Below are 14,093 nucleotides of genomic sequence, written 5' to 3'. Positions count from 1 at the left end.
GATTTTCAGGAATTGGTTTGACCCTTTGGCGTCTCATACACTAGGGTCCCGATGTGCATTTTCAATGTCCGCCTTAATGAATGAAGCTCTGGAGTAGGTTAATGCATTCAGTGTCACATGCATCTTTTAGCTGCGTATGATCCCACCAGGAACATTAGTCCAGTCGGCCTGGAGGTTCTCTGTCGTCACGTTAGGCACTTTTGGGGTGTAAATAGTAATGAATTTGTAGGCTCCTCCCTCTTGTATAAAACTTGCCCGCTTGCTCTTTTTTTTTTTTTTTTTTCCCACCTTAGTGACTGCTTTAAGACGTCCCATGGTTCGGTGTCCCCCAATGAAGCAACCGAGAAAAGTAGATTTTTGGTTCTGGACATAAAATCTGTTTCTCGTTGGTCTCCATTAGGGGACGCCGCTTCCTCCCTTGGTTGTATTTACATTGTTCTTTTCATGATGGCGTGTTATAATTCTGTATTATCTTCTGTTACTGTTTTCTCACAAAACTGAGGGGTCGGTTGCTACCGTAGCAGGCGAGGTACAGCCAATTATTAATTCTATGTAATACAAGTGTCAGCCTCCGGGTGGCAGCAGACGATCCATGGTTCTGTGTCCCCCAGTGAAGACTAATAAGAAAGATTGGACGTTGAGAACCAGAAATCTACGTCTTGTTTGTGGCTAATTTAATTATTTACAACTTGTTGTAAATTCTTTGCATAAAACGTCCTCCGTTCTCTGCTGGAATCTTTTGTTGTTTTTTTTTTTATAACCTATAAATTACCTTTTGTCTTTTCCTGTAGATGATCGCCTGTGCTCTCCGCCCTTCATGGAGCTATCGACGGAGAGTGGGGAGGAAGCCCTGAAGCTGATTGAGAACAGTGGCCTGGCCTTTCCATTCAGTAAGTATTGGGAACAGGCACAGAGTTTAATATTAGAGCCCACCAGATCTGCTGAGCCTCCCTGAACCTGCCACCAGGGCGGCGCTATAACTTTTTGTTTTTGTGTTTGTTTTTTTCCAGTCTGTAAGACAAGAGTTGCTCATGGGACCAACTCGCACGAGGTAAGAGGAGGATATGATGGGGAGGAGGATATGATGGGGAGGAGGATTTGATGGGGAGGAGGATATGATGGGGGATGTGGATGAGGGGGATGAGGAGGATGGGTAAGATGAGGGGATGTGTTATGAACTGGTAACCGTGGATGATCACAAAAAATTCCCATTAATCAGGAAAAAAACAAACCACAAGAGTAGTTGGAAACTAAGCTGACCGCAATCCCCTATCCATCGGACAACACTAGAAGTAGCAGTGGGATGTTCCTAACACACCTAGACACCTCGTCACTGCCTGAGAAACTTGCTACACCTCAAAGATAGAAATGAGGAATCCTAACTTGCCTCTGAGCAGTCCCCAAAGAAATAGCAAGCCCCCAACATGCAACAACGGTGATGTAAGAAAACAATACACAGAAAATATAGATTAGCAAAGGTGAGGCCCGACTTACTAGACAACAGGAAAGATAACGGATTGCAGCCAGCAAAAAAACACCAAACTCCTGATAAATAAAAATCCTAAGACCACACGGTCTCTCCACTCCCACACTATATCAGGTACTCTTGTGCCAGACACTTTAAACAGAACTGCAGCTATAATGGGAAGAAACAAAATCACAGAACAAATGATATTCAAGTGCAAATAATCCAAACATGAACAGGGAGCAATCTCCCTTTCTTGCTGGAGGAAATGCCCTGCTCACAAAAGCAGAGAGACAGATTCTCAGAAACAAGAAACCAAAACACAGAACAGAATGGAATAAGCAGAAACAACTTTAAGTGCAATTCCAGCAATTAAGCACAGAAACAGTAAACTTATCTGGAGTAGATTCAGGCACAAAATAAATGGGAGAATCTGAAGGGAAAACTCCCAGCCATCTTCAGAAGCAGCAGGAAACATTTATCACTGGCGGCCGCCAGTCAGAAAGTGCTCTCTTAAATACACTGGGCTGATCTGCAATAGGACTTCCTGGATTCCTAATAAATTCCATCACCTGTTTGAGTCACAGATACAGACTCCGCTTCATTACCATTCCTGGCCACCAGAGGGAGCTCCGCACCAGCACCCACTCGGATGACATTCACAACAGGGATGGGGAAGATGAGAGGGATGGGGAGGAGGATGGTGATGGGGGAGGATGAGAGTATGAGGATGATGGGGATGGGGGTCAGGGGGAGGTAGATGATGTTTCCTCCTTCTTATCGGTTATACTTTATACTTGGGTTGCGGTCTATTTTATTCATTCATTTTCAGTTATGTAACCACCATCACATCTATTAGATCACGTCTCCACATATCTGGGGGGGTTTCCTGCTGAATCTTTTCAGGTTTTTTTTTGGGGGGGGGGGGGTTATGGAAATTATTCTTTGTGTTTTACATTTAAAACCTAGTGGCTATTTTGTTGCAGACACTTGATTGGAAAGAGCATTCATGTGGGAAACCTCCGCAGACTATATGTGCGGAGCCGGGTCACTAACTGGCCCTGACCCATCCAAAATCTGCCTCTAAGGCTGTGTGCCCACGATCAGTGTTTGCAGCGTTTCGGACGCACCATGTTTAACTGCATCTAAACCGCTGTATTGTACAGTACAAGCATAGTGGATGAGATTTCTAGAAATCTCGTGCCCACTGTGCTTGTTTTTTCCACAGCAAACACTGATCTGCGGTGCGACTTTCCAGACCACAGCAGGTCAATTGTTTGCTGTGGATTCTCATGCGTCCTATGTAGGGAGAACACAAGCAGGGGTCCGCAGCGCACTGAACCCCGATTGTGGGTACTGACAGCTGCGACCTCCTGCGGAGGAGACTCACAGCCCCGCAGATCAGGACGTAGTGAGTCTTGATCGTGGGCACATACCTTAACAGTAGTGACCGGAGCCAGCGCCGATTGCTGCTGTTAACCCCTTAAATGCCATGGTAGATCTGGGACAGCCGAGTTTTTGTGCGCGGTCCCCGGTCCAGCCCCGGCTGCCATGTTTGTACTCTTGTAAAGCCGCGGCACATGTTAGGGCTCCATAGGAGACACCATGTCAAATGTGTGCGTTATATCCATGAAGGACATCACCGGCCAACACTAAATGTCCAGCGGAATAAGTGTGAACCTCAGATTATGGGGTTACATAGTCCATAATCCAGATCATGATAGTAATGAATCAGTTACATGTGCACAATATAAAGTGTTACAACGCTCGCATCTTTTGTAGATGGCAATAATATTTAATATGGAGGGTCTCCAGGCGATCCCGCGCCCCTGTGTCATCCAGAGCTTCGTCAGCCACAACGCCGTGCTCTACAAAGTCTTTGTGGTCGGAGATTCGTACACGGTAGTGGAGCGACCATCGCTAAAGAATTTCTCACCAGGCAGCTCAGGTAAGGGGCGTCTGTGATCATTATACCAAAACCGGGTGCGGAGATTAGGAATAGCCCTGGGATGGTAAATACGGGGTGCAGGGATTAGGAAAAGCCTTGGGATGTAAATACGGGGTGCAGGGATTAGGAAAAGGCTTGGGATGGTAAATACGGGGTGCAGGGATTAGGAAAAGCCCTGGGATGTAAATACGGGGTGCAGGAATTAGGAAAAGCCTTGGGATGTAAAAACGGGGTGCATGGATTAGGAAAAGCCCTGGGATGGTAAATACGGGGGGCAGGAATTAGGAAAAGCCTTGGGATGTAAATACGGGGTGCAGGGATTAGGAAAAGCCTTGGGATGTAAATACGGGGTGTAGGGATTAGGAAAAGCCCTGGGATGGTAAATACGGGGGGCAGGAATTGGGAAAAGCCTTGGGATGGTAAATACGGGGGGCATTGATTAGGAAAAGCCCTGGGGTGGTAAATATGGGGTGCATGGATTAGGAAAAGCCTTGGGATGGTAAATACGGGGGGCAGGGATTAGGAAAAGCCCTGGGATGGTAAATACGGGGTGCATGGATTAGGAAAAGCCCTGGGATGTAAATACAGGGTGCAGGGATTAGGAAAAGCCCTGGGATATAAATACGGGGTGCAGGGATTAGGAAAAGCCCTGGGATGTAAATACAGGGTGCAGGGATTAGGAAAAGCCCTGGGATATAAATACGGGGTGCAGGGATTAGGAAAAGCTCTGCGATGGTCAATACAGGGTGCAGGGATTAGGAAAAGCCTTGGGATGTAAATACGGGGTGCAGGGATTAGATAAAGCCTGGGATGTTAAAACTGGGTGCAGGAATTAGGAAAAGCTCCGCGATGATAAATACGGGTGCAGGGATTAGGAAAAGCACTAGGATGGTAAATAGGGGGGGAAGGGATTAGGAAATGTCCTGGAATGGTAAATACGGGGGGCAGGGATTAGGAAAAGCCCTGGAATGGTAAATACGGGGGGCAGGGATTAGGAAATGTCCTGGAATGGTAAATACGGGGGGCAGGGATTAGGAAATGTCCTGGAATGGTAAATACGGGGGGCAGGGATTAGGAAAAGCCCTGGAATGGTAAATACGGGGGGCAGGGATTAGGAAAAGCACTAGGATGGTAAATACGGGGTGAGATGATCCCGCTTTGCTGGGTCCCTGTGCGTGTGAGTGGATTTCATTACGAGCACTGCCACCTGCTGGCGCCACAAAGAACTACACGTTTGTAAAAATGTTTTTTTTTTTTTTTTCTTTTCAGTTTTTAGATAGAACTTTCCATTGTAAAATCACACATCGTTCCTGCGGATTATCCCAGTTGCTTCCTTCTCCAGCATTTACAGTAAAAATCTAATTAATCTGTGCTATTTTTTTGCTTTTTTTTTCCAGATAGAGAATCTATATTCTTTAATAGTCATAATGTGTCAAAACCAGAGTCCTCTTCAGTATTAACTGCGGTGAGTTTTCTGGGATTTATTTTTTTCATGATTCCAACCTTAGCCTTAAGTCAGTGTGTCCCCCATGGCTGAGACCCCCACCAAGCAATCGCCAGAACGAGTTCACCCCCGGCTGCCGGATCATGGTCAGGAGTCATTGGCGGGAACGGCTGGTTGCCCATACAGTGTATGGCACCGACGAAAGTGTCAGCACGTGGCTACTGGCCATTTTCAGTGTTGCTGACTTGATGCATCCACGGCCTCCTGCTCCATTCAATTCCTCCTTGCTGTGGTCTTGAAGCCAGGAAAGAAAGTGGGACACTGGTCCTCTGTTCTGGAGATCGGCAATGACTAAACGGAGGGACTTACTACATATCCACTGGCACCCGAAATCTGCTAACTAAGAATACCGCAAAAACCAGAGCCACAGCAAAAGATAGCCCCAGGGTATATATAAGCAGAAAAACATCAAAACCCTGTTTAAAAATGTAACTTTTAATAATCAAGTTAAAAGGCCCAAAAAGGACACTTAAATTAAAATTGAACGAGGTCCCATAATAGGTCGGGGAAATGACAGTCACATGAAAATATCGTTAATGCTCAAAGATATATAATGACATGTACTAACGTGCTAGGAAGGAAAACTAAGAGTAACCCCTTTCAATCAGTAGGTGTTTAAAGGGCAATTGACCCTGATGAGACCTAAAAATCCCTACCTAGCAATGGAGGGTGTGACACCATAACTGTTTTGGGCGTCCCCATTGACCGTCGGGAAGCCCTAAGCCAACCCTACAGTGACCCTCTCCAAACTGACACACCTATCACCAGAGGTAATAAAGAAAACTTCTGAATTTTCATATCCAAAAACGACCCGACGCGTTTCTCCCCAGTTTTCAGTGTTCATCAGGGGAACAGAAACCATTGATATTCAGGAGTGCCAAATCCGGAGACTCCAGAAAAAGACAGCTGTGTTCCAAGGTATCATCCTCATTTCCAGATCTTGGCACACAGCTGTCTTTTTTCTGGAGTCTCTAGATTTTGGAGTTCTGAATATCAATTGTGTCTGTTCCCCTGATGAACCCTGGTACACTGAAAACTGGGGAGAAACGCGTCGGGACGTTTTTGGATATGAAAATTCAGATAAGTAAATTTATTACCTCTGGTGATAGGCGTGTCAGCTTGGACAGGGTCACTGTAGGGTTGGCCTAGGGCTTCCCGACTGTCAATGGGGGCACCCAAAACAGTTAGTGTCACACCCTCCATTGCTAGGTAGGGATTTTTAGGCCTCATCAGGGTCAATTGACCTTTAACCCCTTCACGACCATGGACGGATATATCCGTCATGGAGCGTGTCTCGTTAAGCCCCGCCCCCTGCCGCGGGCAGGCGTCGGCACACATATCAGCTGTTTTCAACAGCTGACATGTGTGCCTGCATGTTGCGAGTGGAATCTCTTCCACTCGCAACATTTAACCCCTTAAATCTCGCTGCCAAAGTCTGGCAGCGAGATCTATATGGGCGCGGCCATGATTTTTACTTACCGCCGCCCCCACCGGAAGTCACGTGTGTGATCACTTGACTTTCGGTGGTTGCCATCGTAGCACAGGGTCATGTGATGACGCCTGCAGCTATGAAGTTTCACTTTCGTTTTCCCTCTGCTGGGAGCAGAGAGAAACAGGAAGTGACTATATCTGCTGTTTACAGCTGTATAGCTGTGATCAGCAGATAGATAAGAGCGATCGGATTGCTGTGATCGCTATAGCCCCCTAGGGGAACTAGTAAAATAAAAAAAAAGGAAAAAAAAAAAGTTTTAAAAAATTAAAAAAAAAAACCTAAAAGTTCAAATCACCCCCCTTTCCCCGCATTGAAAATTAAAGGGTTAAAAAATAAATAAATATACACATATTTGGTATCGCTGCGTTCAGAAATACCCGATCTATCAAAATATAAAATCAATTAATCTGATCGGTACACGGCGTAGTGGCAAAAAAAATTCCAAATGCCAAAATTACGATTTTTGGTTGCCGCAAGTTTTATGCAAAATGCAATAACAGGCGATCAAAACGTAGTATCTGCGCAAAAATGCTACCATTAGAAACGACAACTCGAGACGCAAAAAATAAGCAGTCACTGAGCCATAGAGCCCAAAAAATAAGAACTCTACGGTTTTCGGAAAATGGCGCAAAAGGTGCGCCACTTTTATTGATCAAGCTTGTGAATTTTTTTAACCCCTTAGATACAAGTAAACCTTTACATGTTTGGTGTCTACAAACTCGCACCAACCTCAGGCATCATACCCACACATCAGTTTTACCATATAGTGAACACCGTGAATAAAACATCCCAAAAACTATTGTGCCATCACACTTTTTTTGCAGTTTTTCCACACTTGGAATTTTTTTGCCGTTTTCCAGTACACTATATGGTAAAACGTATGGTTTCATTTAAAAGTACAACTTGTCCCGCAAAAAACAAGCCCTCATATGGCAAGATTGACGGAAAAATAAAAAAAGTTACGGCTCTCGGAAGAAGGGGAGCAAAAAACAAAAACGCAAAAACGGAAAGTGCCCGGGGGCTGAAGGGGTTAAACACCTACTGATTGAAAGGGGTTACGCTTTGTTTTTCTTCCCATCACGTTAGTATATGTGATTATATATCTTTGAGCATTAACGATATTTTCATTTCACTGTCATTGCCCCTGGCCTATTATGGGACCTCGTTCAATTTTAATTTAAGTGTGTGTCCTTTTTGGGCCTTTTAACTTAATTATTAAAAGTTAATTTTTAACAGGTTTTTTTCTTTTGAGGTGTTTCTAACTAAGAATACCGCTCTTAAAGTAATATGTCTAAAATAAATATAGTATTGCAATACGAGGTATATAGTGAAAATATCAGTCTTCGATGGAGCTTGACCAGTGGTTAAGAGACACAGGAGTACCAAGATGGCAGTGACGAGGACCTTCAGCAGGACCTGGCAGCCATGGTAACTTATTGGTGCCCTATGATTGCATTGTGGAAGGCCAATAGTAACTGGCGCATGCAGAAGATTACCAGCAGCATGTAAATGGTTAACAGCAGCAATCTGTGCTCAGCAATGCCCCGCCCCCTGGTGATGACATCACTGATGCAATCATTTTTTCTTTTTCTCCCTGGTTCTCGCCAACAGCTGGACAAGGTAGAAGGCGTGTTTGAGCGTCCCAGCGATGATGTCATCCGCGCCATCTCCAAGGCTCTCCGACAAGCTCTGGGCGTCTCGCTGTTTGGGATCGACATTATAATTAACAACAAAACTGGACAGCACGCCGTCATTGACATCAACGCATTTCCAGGTAAAGATGTACCGGCAATAAGGGGAAACTGTCACATCAAGAAACGCGATTTACCTGCAGATATAGAGATAAATCTGTAGGTAAATGGTGTTAACACTAGAACTACTGGACTCGTGACACCTATATAGAAATACATGGTGCAAAGTAGTCAAAATGACTACCTCAGTAGTTCTAGTGTTAATATCCAGTCTGGCTGCCTTACAGCAGCTGCAGGGAGAAAATGAACTTGTGTCCGCCCTGTAGCCGCTCGCTTCCAGTTGCTGAAGTGGTGCACGGAGCGGTCACTTCTCTCTATGCTGTGAGCGGCGGATGTAATCCCCTCCCCCACACATTAAGTGATAGCGTGTGTGTCGTGGGGGGGGGTGGGGGATTGGTGATCACCGCATGGTCACTGTGTAATGGGCAGCGATTGTGCCGCTCCCTGCAGCACACAATGTCTAGAATGGGCATCTGCAGAGGAAACGCTATGTATAGTAAGGCAGCCGGGCCAGATAGTAATGTTATTTCAGTGATGATTAGCCTTGTATCTGCAGGAAAATGGCTTCTCTGGACGTGACCGGCTCCTTTACAGAATTTACAGAAAATATCCCGTGCCCGAACAGGAAATCTCATTCACTTAAAATGAAAAATAAAATGAAAAAAAAAAAAAAAATATATATATATATATTTGCTGATGTATATAGTCATGGCCGAAAGTGTTGGCACCTTGAAATTTCTGTATTTCTTCCAGAAATTATTACAATTGCTCATGTTTTATTACACACAGGTTTATTTCCTTTGTGTGTATTGGAACAACACAAAAAAAAAACAGAAAAAAATGCATATTGGACATAATTTTATTCAAAACTCCAAAAATGGACCTGACAAAATTGTTGTTACCCTGAGCTTAATATTTGGTTCCTCGCCCCTTTACCCTTTGGAATAAATCTCTTACATCAGTCGCCTCCTGTCCCCGTCCACAGCTTCTTCCTCCTCTCACCTGGAATCTCGGACTCTTCTTTATAAACATCTCCAGGTCTCTCATATCTGAAGGCATCTTCTCTCCTCTTCCTCTTCTCTTCTCCCAATTTTCAGATCTCTTCCCAGGAATCAATTGGGTTTAGATCCGGACTCATTGCGACCTCTTCTAAACTCTCCAGCGATGTTTCCATCCATTTCTGGGGCTTCTTGAAGTGTTTGGGTTCACTGTTTTGCTGGAAGACCCCTGACCTTGGACGCACCCTCAGCTTTCTGACACTGGGATCTACATTGCCACCCAGAATCCTTTGGTAAACCTCAGATTTTATGATGTCTAAGACCCCCAGTGCCAAAGGCAGCAAAACAACCCCAGAACATTTCTGACCTCCACCATGTGTGACTGTAGGTGCTGTGATCTTTACTTTGTAGGCCTCATTCTGTTTTCGGTAAAGAGTAGAATGATGTTCTTTGCAAAAAAGCTCTATCTTGGTCTCATCTTTCCACAAGATGCTTTCCCAGATGGATTTTGGTTAATCAAGTACATTTTGTCTTTTTTTTCTGTCTGTGTCAGCAGTGGGGTCCTCCTGGGTCTCCTCAATAACGTTTAATTTCATTGAGATGTGGACGGACACTGATGCCCGTGAGCTGCAGGATGGCTTGAACTTTTTTAGAACTTGATTGGGATTGATCCATCATCCAGACTGTCCTGCATTACGACCTTTCAGCAATTTTTCTCTGCCATCCACAGCCAGCAGATTAGCTATAGTGGTATGGGATGTAAACTTCTTAATTATATTGCTCACTGTGGACCAAGCGACATTAAGATCTCTGGAGATTAACTTGTAACCTTAAGATTCTTGATATTTCTTTGTCGCTCCTAATTGGGAGACCCAGACAATTGGGTGTATAGCTACTGCCTCCGGAGGCCACACAAAGTATTACACTAAAAGTGTAAAGCCCCTCCCCTTCAGCCTATACACCCCCCGTACTGCTACGGGCTCATCAGTTTTTATGCTTTGTGCGAAGGAGGTCAGACATCCACGCATAGCTCCACAGCTTAGTCAGCAGCAGCTGCTGACTATGTCGGATGGAAGAAAAGAGGGCCCATGACAGGGCCCCCAGCATGCTCCCTTCTCACCCCACTCTTGTCGGCGGTGTTGTTAAGGTTGAGGTATCCATTGCGGGTACGGAGGCTGGAGCCCACATGCTGCTTTCCTTCCCCATCCCTCAATTAGGGCTCTGGGTGAAGTGGGATCCCATCGGTCTCCAGGCACAGGAGACCGTGCTCCATCCACAGCTCCTGAGGACCCTGCTGGATAGGAGCCGAGTATCGTTCAGGGACATGGCCCTGCTACTTGGAGGTACTCTGTGTCCCCGTGGGGACCGCGCACAGCAACACTCCAGCATTGCTGGGTGTGCTAGTGCACCGGGGACAGCAGCGCTGGCTGCATTTGTGCCACTATACACTTCAGCGTCGCTGAGTGTGTTTGTGTCTTTCTTCCCGCCCCCAGCCCTGCCAGTCAGGGGAAGGGCGGGACGCTGTACAGGTCGGCAGCACTGAGGGCTGGAGCATGCTTTGCATACTCCACCCCCCTCACTCTGCACAGTGGGGCACCAGTTCCCGCACTTTTCTGGGTCACGCCCACGGCTCCCTCCTCTCCTCAGGACGCTGGCAGCCATTACTCTCAGCTCTGCTAACGCTGGAGAGGAGAGACAAGCTCAAGGAGACCCAGGCAGGAATTCTGGTGCCCACACAAACGCTTTGCGCAGGCGGTAAGCAGCACCTGTGGTGCTGGCCCCACTAGTGCAGAAGTGTACTTATAGATTATATGATTATAGACTATACTTTACACTGTATGGTGCACTGTTGATTTGTGGCTATATACCCTCCTGTATTGCTCAGAGGAGACAACAGCATGTCGTTCACAAATAGCAAGGGTGCCAAGGCACAGGCTTACTATGCTGCCTGTGCAGCATGTACGGCTATACTGCCGGCAGGTTCCACTGACCCTCATTGTGTGCAATGCTCGGCCCCTGTGGCAATTTCTCAGCCGGAGCCTCTGCTAGGGGTGGCCCAGGGAGAACCACCTGTTAACACTGTCCAGGTGACAGGGACGGAGTTTGCAGTTTTTACTGAAAGACTTTCTGAGACTATGGCTAAGATATTAGAAGCCTTGCAGTCCAGGCCGGCATCTCAAGCCAGGGGCACTGTGGAATCATTGTCCCCTGGTTCCCCTCAGTGGGAACAGCAATGTCTTCCCGGGGTGTCTCATGGATCCCAGGGTGAGGTCTCTGACACGGACCGCAGCCCCAGACCGACTAAGCGAGCTCGCTATGAAATTCCCTCGACATCATCACAATGTTCAGGGTCTCAGCGAGAGGACTCTCTGTATGATGAAGCGGAGCTAGCTGATCAGGATTCTGATCCTGAAGCCGCTCTCAACCTTGATACTCCTGATGGGGACGCCATAGTGAATGATCTTATTGCGTCCATCAATGAAATGTTGGATATTTCTACCTCAGCTCCTCCAGTGGAGGAATCAGCTTCTCAGCAGGAGAAATTCCGTTTCAGGTTTCCCAAGCGTACAAAGAGTATGTTTCTGGACCACTCTGACTTCAAGGATGCCACTGACAGACAGATGGAGCTCTGGTTGAAATCCATCTATGAAGCTATCGGCGCGTCCTTTGCTCCGGCATTCGCAGCCGTATGGGCACTCCAAGCTATCTCAGCTGGTCAGGCGCAAATTGACGCACTCACACGTACGTCTGCGCCGCAGGTGGCGTCCATAACCTCTCAAACGTCGGCATTTGCGTCCTACGCTATTAATGCTGTCCTGGACTCTGCGACCCGTACGGCGGTTGCAGCCGTCAATTCGGTGGCAATACGCAGGGCCTTGTGGCTGCGGGAATGGAAGGCAGATTCGGCTTCCAAAAAGTGCTTAACTGGATTGCCATTTTCTGGCGACCGTTTGTTTGGTGAGAGATTGGATGAAATCATCAAACAATCCAAGGGAAAGGAAACATCCTTACCCCAGGCCAAACCAAAAACACCCCAACAGAGGAGGGGACAGTCGAGGTTTCGGTCCTTTCGGGGTACGGGCAGGTCCCAATTCTCCTCGTCCAAAAGGCCTCAGAAGGATCAGAGGAACTCCGACGCATGGCGGTCTAAATCACGCCCTAAAAAGACCGCCGGAGGTGCCGCTACCAAGGCGGCTTCCTCATGACTTACGGCCTCCTCACACCGCATCCTCGGTCGGTGGCAGGCTCTCCCGCTTTTGCGACACCTGGCTGCCACAAGTAAAAGACCGTTGGGTGAGAGACATTTTGTCTCACGGTTACAGGATAGAGTTCAGCTCTCGTCCTCCGACTCGATTCTTCAGAACATCTCCGCCTCCCGAGCGAGCCGAGGCTCTTCTGCAGGCGGTGGGCATTCTGAAGGCAGAAGGAGTGGTGGTCCCGGTTCCTCTTCAGCAACAGGGTCACGGTTTCTACTCCAACCTGTTTGTGGTTCCAAAGAAGGACGGGTCCTTCCGTCCTGTTTTGGACCTAAAACTGCTCAACAAACACGTAAGGACCAGGCGGTTCCGGATGGAATCCCTCCGCTCCGTCATCGCCTCAATGTCCCAAGGAGATTTCCTAGCATCGATCGATATCAAGGATGCTTATCTCCACGTACCAATTGCTCCAGAGCATCAGCGCTTCTTGCGCTTCGCCATAGGAGACGAACACCTTCAGTTCGCGGCACTGCCGTTCGGCCTGGCGACAGCCCCAAGGGTTTTCACCAAGGTCATGGCTACAGTAGTTGCGGTCCTCCACTCTCAGGGTCACTCAGTGATAACTTACTTAGACGATCTGCTGGTCAAGGCACCCTCTCAAGAGGCATGCCAACACAGCCTCAACGTTACTCTGGAGATTCTCCAGAGTTTCGGGTGGATCATCAATTTTCCAAAGTCAAATCTGACACCGGTCCAATCACTGACATATCTTGGCATGGAGTTTCATACTCTTCCAGCGATAGTGAAGCTTCCGCTGGACAAACAGCGTTCACTACAGACAGGGGTACAATCTCTCCTTCAAGGTCGGTCACACCCCTTGAGGCGCCTCATGCACTTCCTGGGGAAGATGGTGGCAGCAATGGAAGCAGTCCCTTTCGCGCAGTTTCACCTGCGTCCTCTTCAATGGGACATCCTACGCAAGTGGGACAGGAGGCCGACGTCCCTAGACAGGAACGTCTCCCTCTCTCAAGCAACCAAAGCTTCCCTTCGGTGGTGGCTTCTTCCCACCTCATTATCGAAAGGAAAATCCTTCCTACCCCCATCCTGGGCGGTGGTCACGACGGACGCGAGCCTGTCAGGGTGGGGAGCAGTTTTTCTCCACCACAGGGCTCAGGGTACGTGGACTCAGCAAGAGTCCTCACTTCAGATCAATGTTCTGGAGATCAGGGCAGTGTATCTTGCCCTAAAAGCGTTCCAGCAGTGGCTGGAAGGCAAGCAGATCCGAATTCAGTCGGACAACTCCACAGCGGTGGCTTACATCAACCACCAAGGTGGGACACGCAGTCGGCAAGCCTTCCAGGAAGTCCGGAGGATTCTGCTGTGGGTGGAAGCCACAGCATCCACCATATCCGCAGTTCACATCCCGGGCGTAGAAAACTGGGAAGCAGACTTTCTCAGTCGCCAGGGCATGGACGCAGGGGAATGGTCCCTTCACCCGGACGTGTTTCAGGAGATCTGTTGCCGCTGGGGGATGCCGGACGTCGACCTAATGGCGTCACGGCACAACAACAAGGTCCCAACATTCATGGCTCGATCTCAAGATCACAGAGCTCTGGCGGCAGACGCCTTAGTTCAGGATTGGTCGCAGTTTCAGCTTCCTTATGTGTTTCCTCCTCTGGCTCTGTTACCCAGAGTGTTACGCAAGATAAGGGCCGACTGCCGCCGCGCCATCCTCGTC

General features: G+C 47.6%; 1 protein-coding gene across 1 annotated transcript in view; it reads left to right on the top strand.

The window, feature by feature from the left end:
* The window catches only part of ITPK1 (inositol-tetrakisphosphate 1-kinase), a 137,313-nt gene that overhangs the window by 116,207 nt on the left and 7,013 nt on the right, over positions 1-14,093 (top strand). Inside the window, exons 6-10 of the mRNA XM_075329568.1 lie at positions 792-890; positions 1,011-1,051; positions 3,248-3,413; positions 4,811-4,878; positions 8,021-8,183. Coding sequence (XP_075185683.1) covers positions 792-890; positions 1,011-1,051; positions 3,248-3,413; positions 4,811-4,878; positions 8,021-8,183 — 537 coding nt within the window. The remainder of the gene's footprint in view (positions 1-791; positions 891-1,010; positions 1,052-3,247; positions 3,414-4,810; positions 4,879-8,020; positions 8,184-14,093) is intronic.

This window comes from Anomaloglossus baeobatrachus, chromosome 12 (genome assembly GCF_048569485.1).
Source record: "Anomaloglossus baeobatrachus isolate aAnoBae1 chromosome 12, aAnoBae1.hap1, whole genome shotgun sequence".
Classification (NCBI taxonomy): Eukaryota; Metazoa; Chordata; class Amphibia; order Anura; family Aromobatidae; genus Anomaloglossus; species Anomaloglossus baeobatrachus.
The sequence above is the reverse complement of the archived record's forward strand: the minus strand, read 5'-3'. Positions and strand labels throughout refer to the sequence as shown.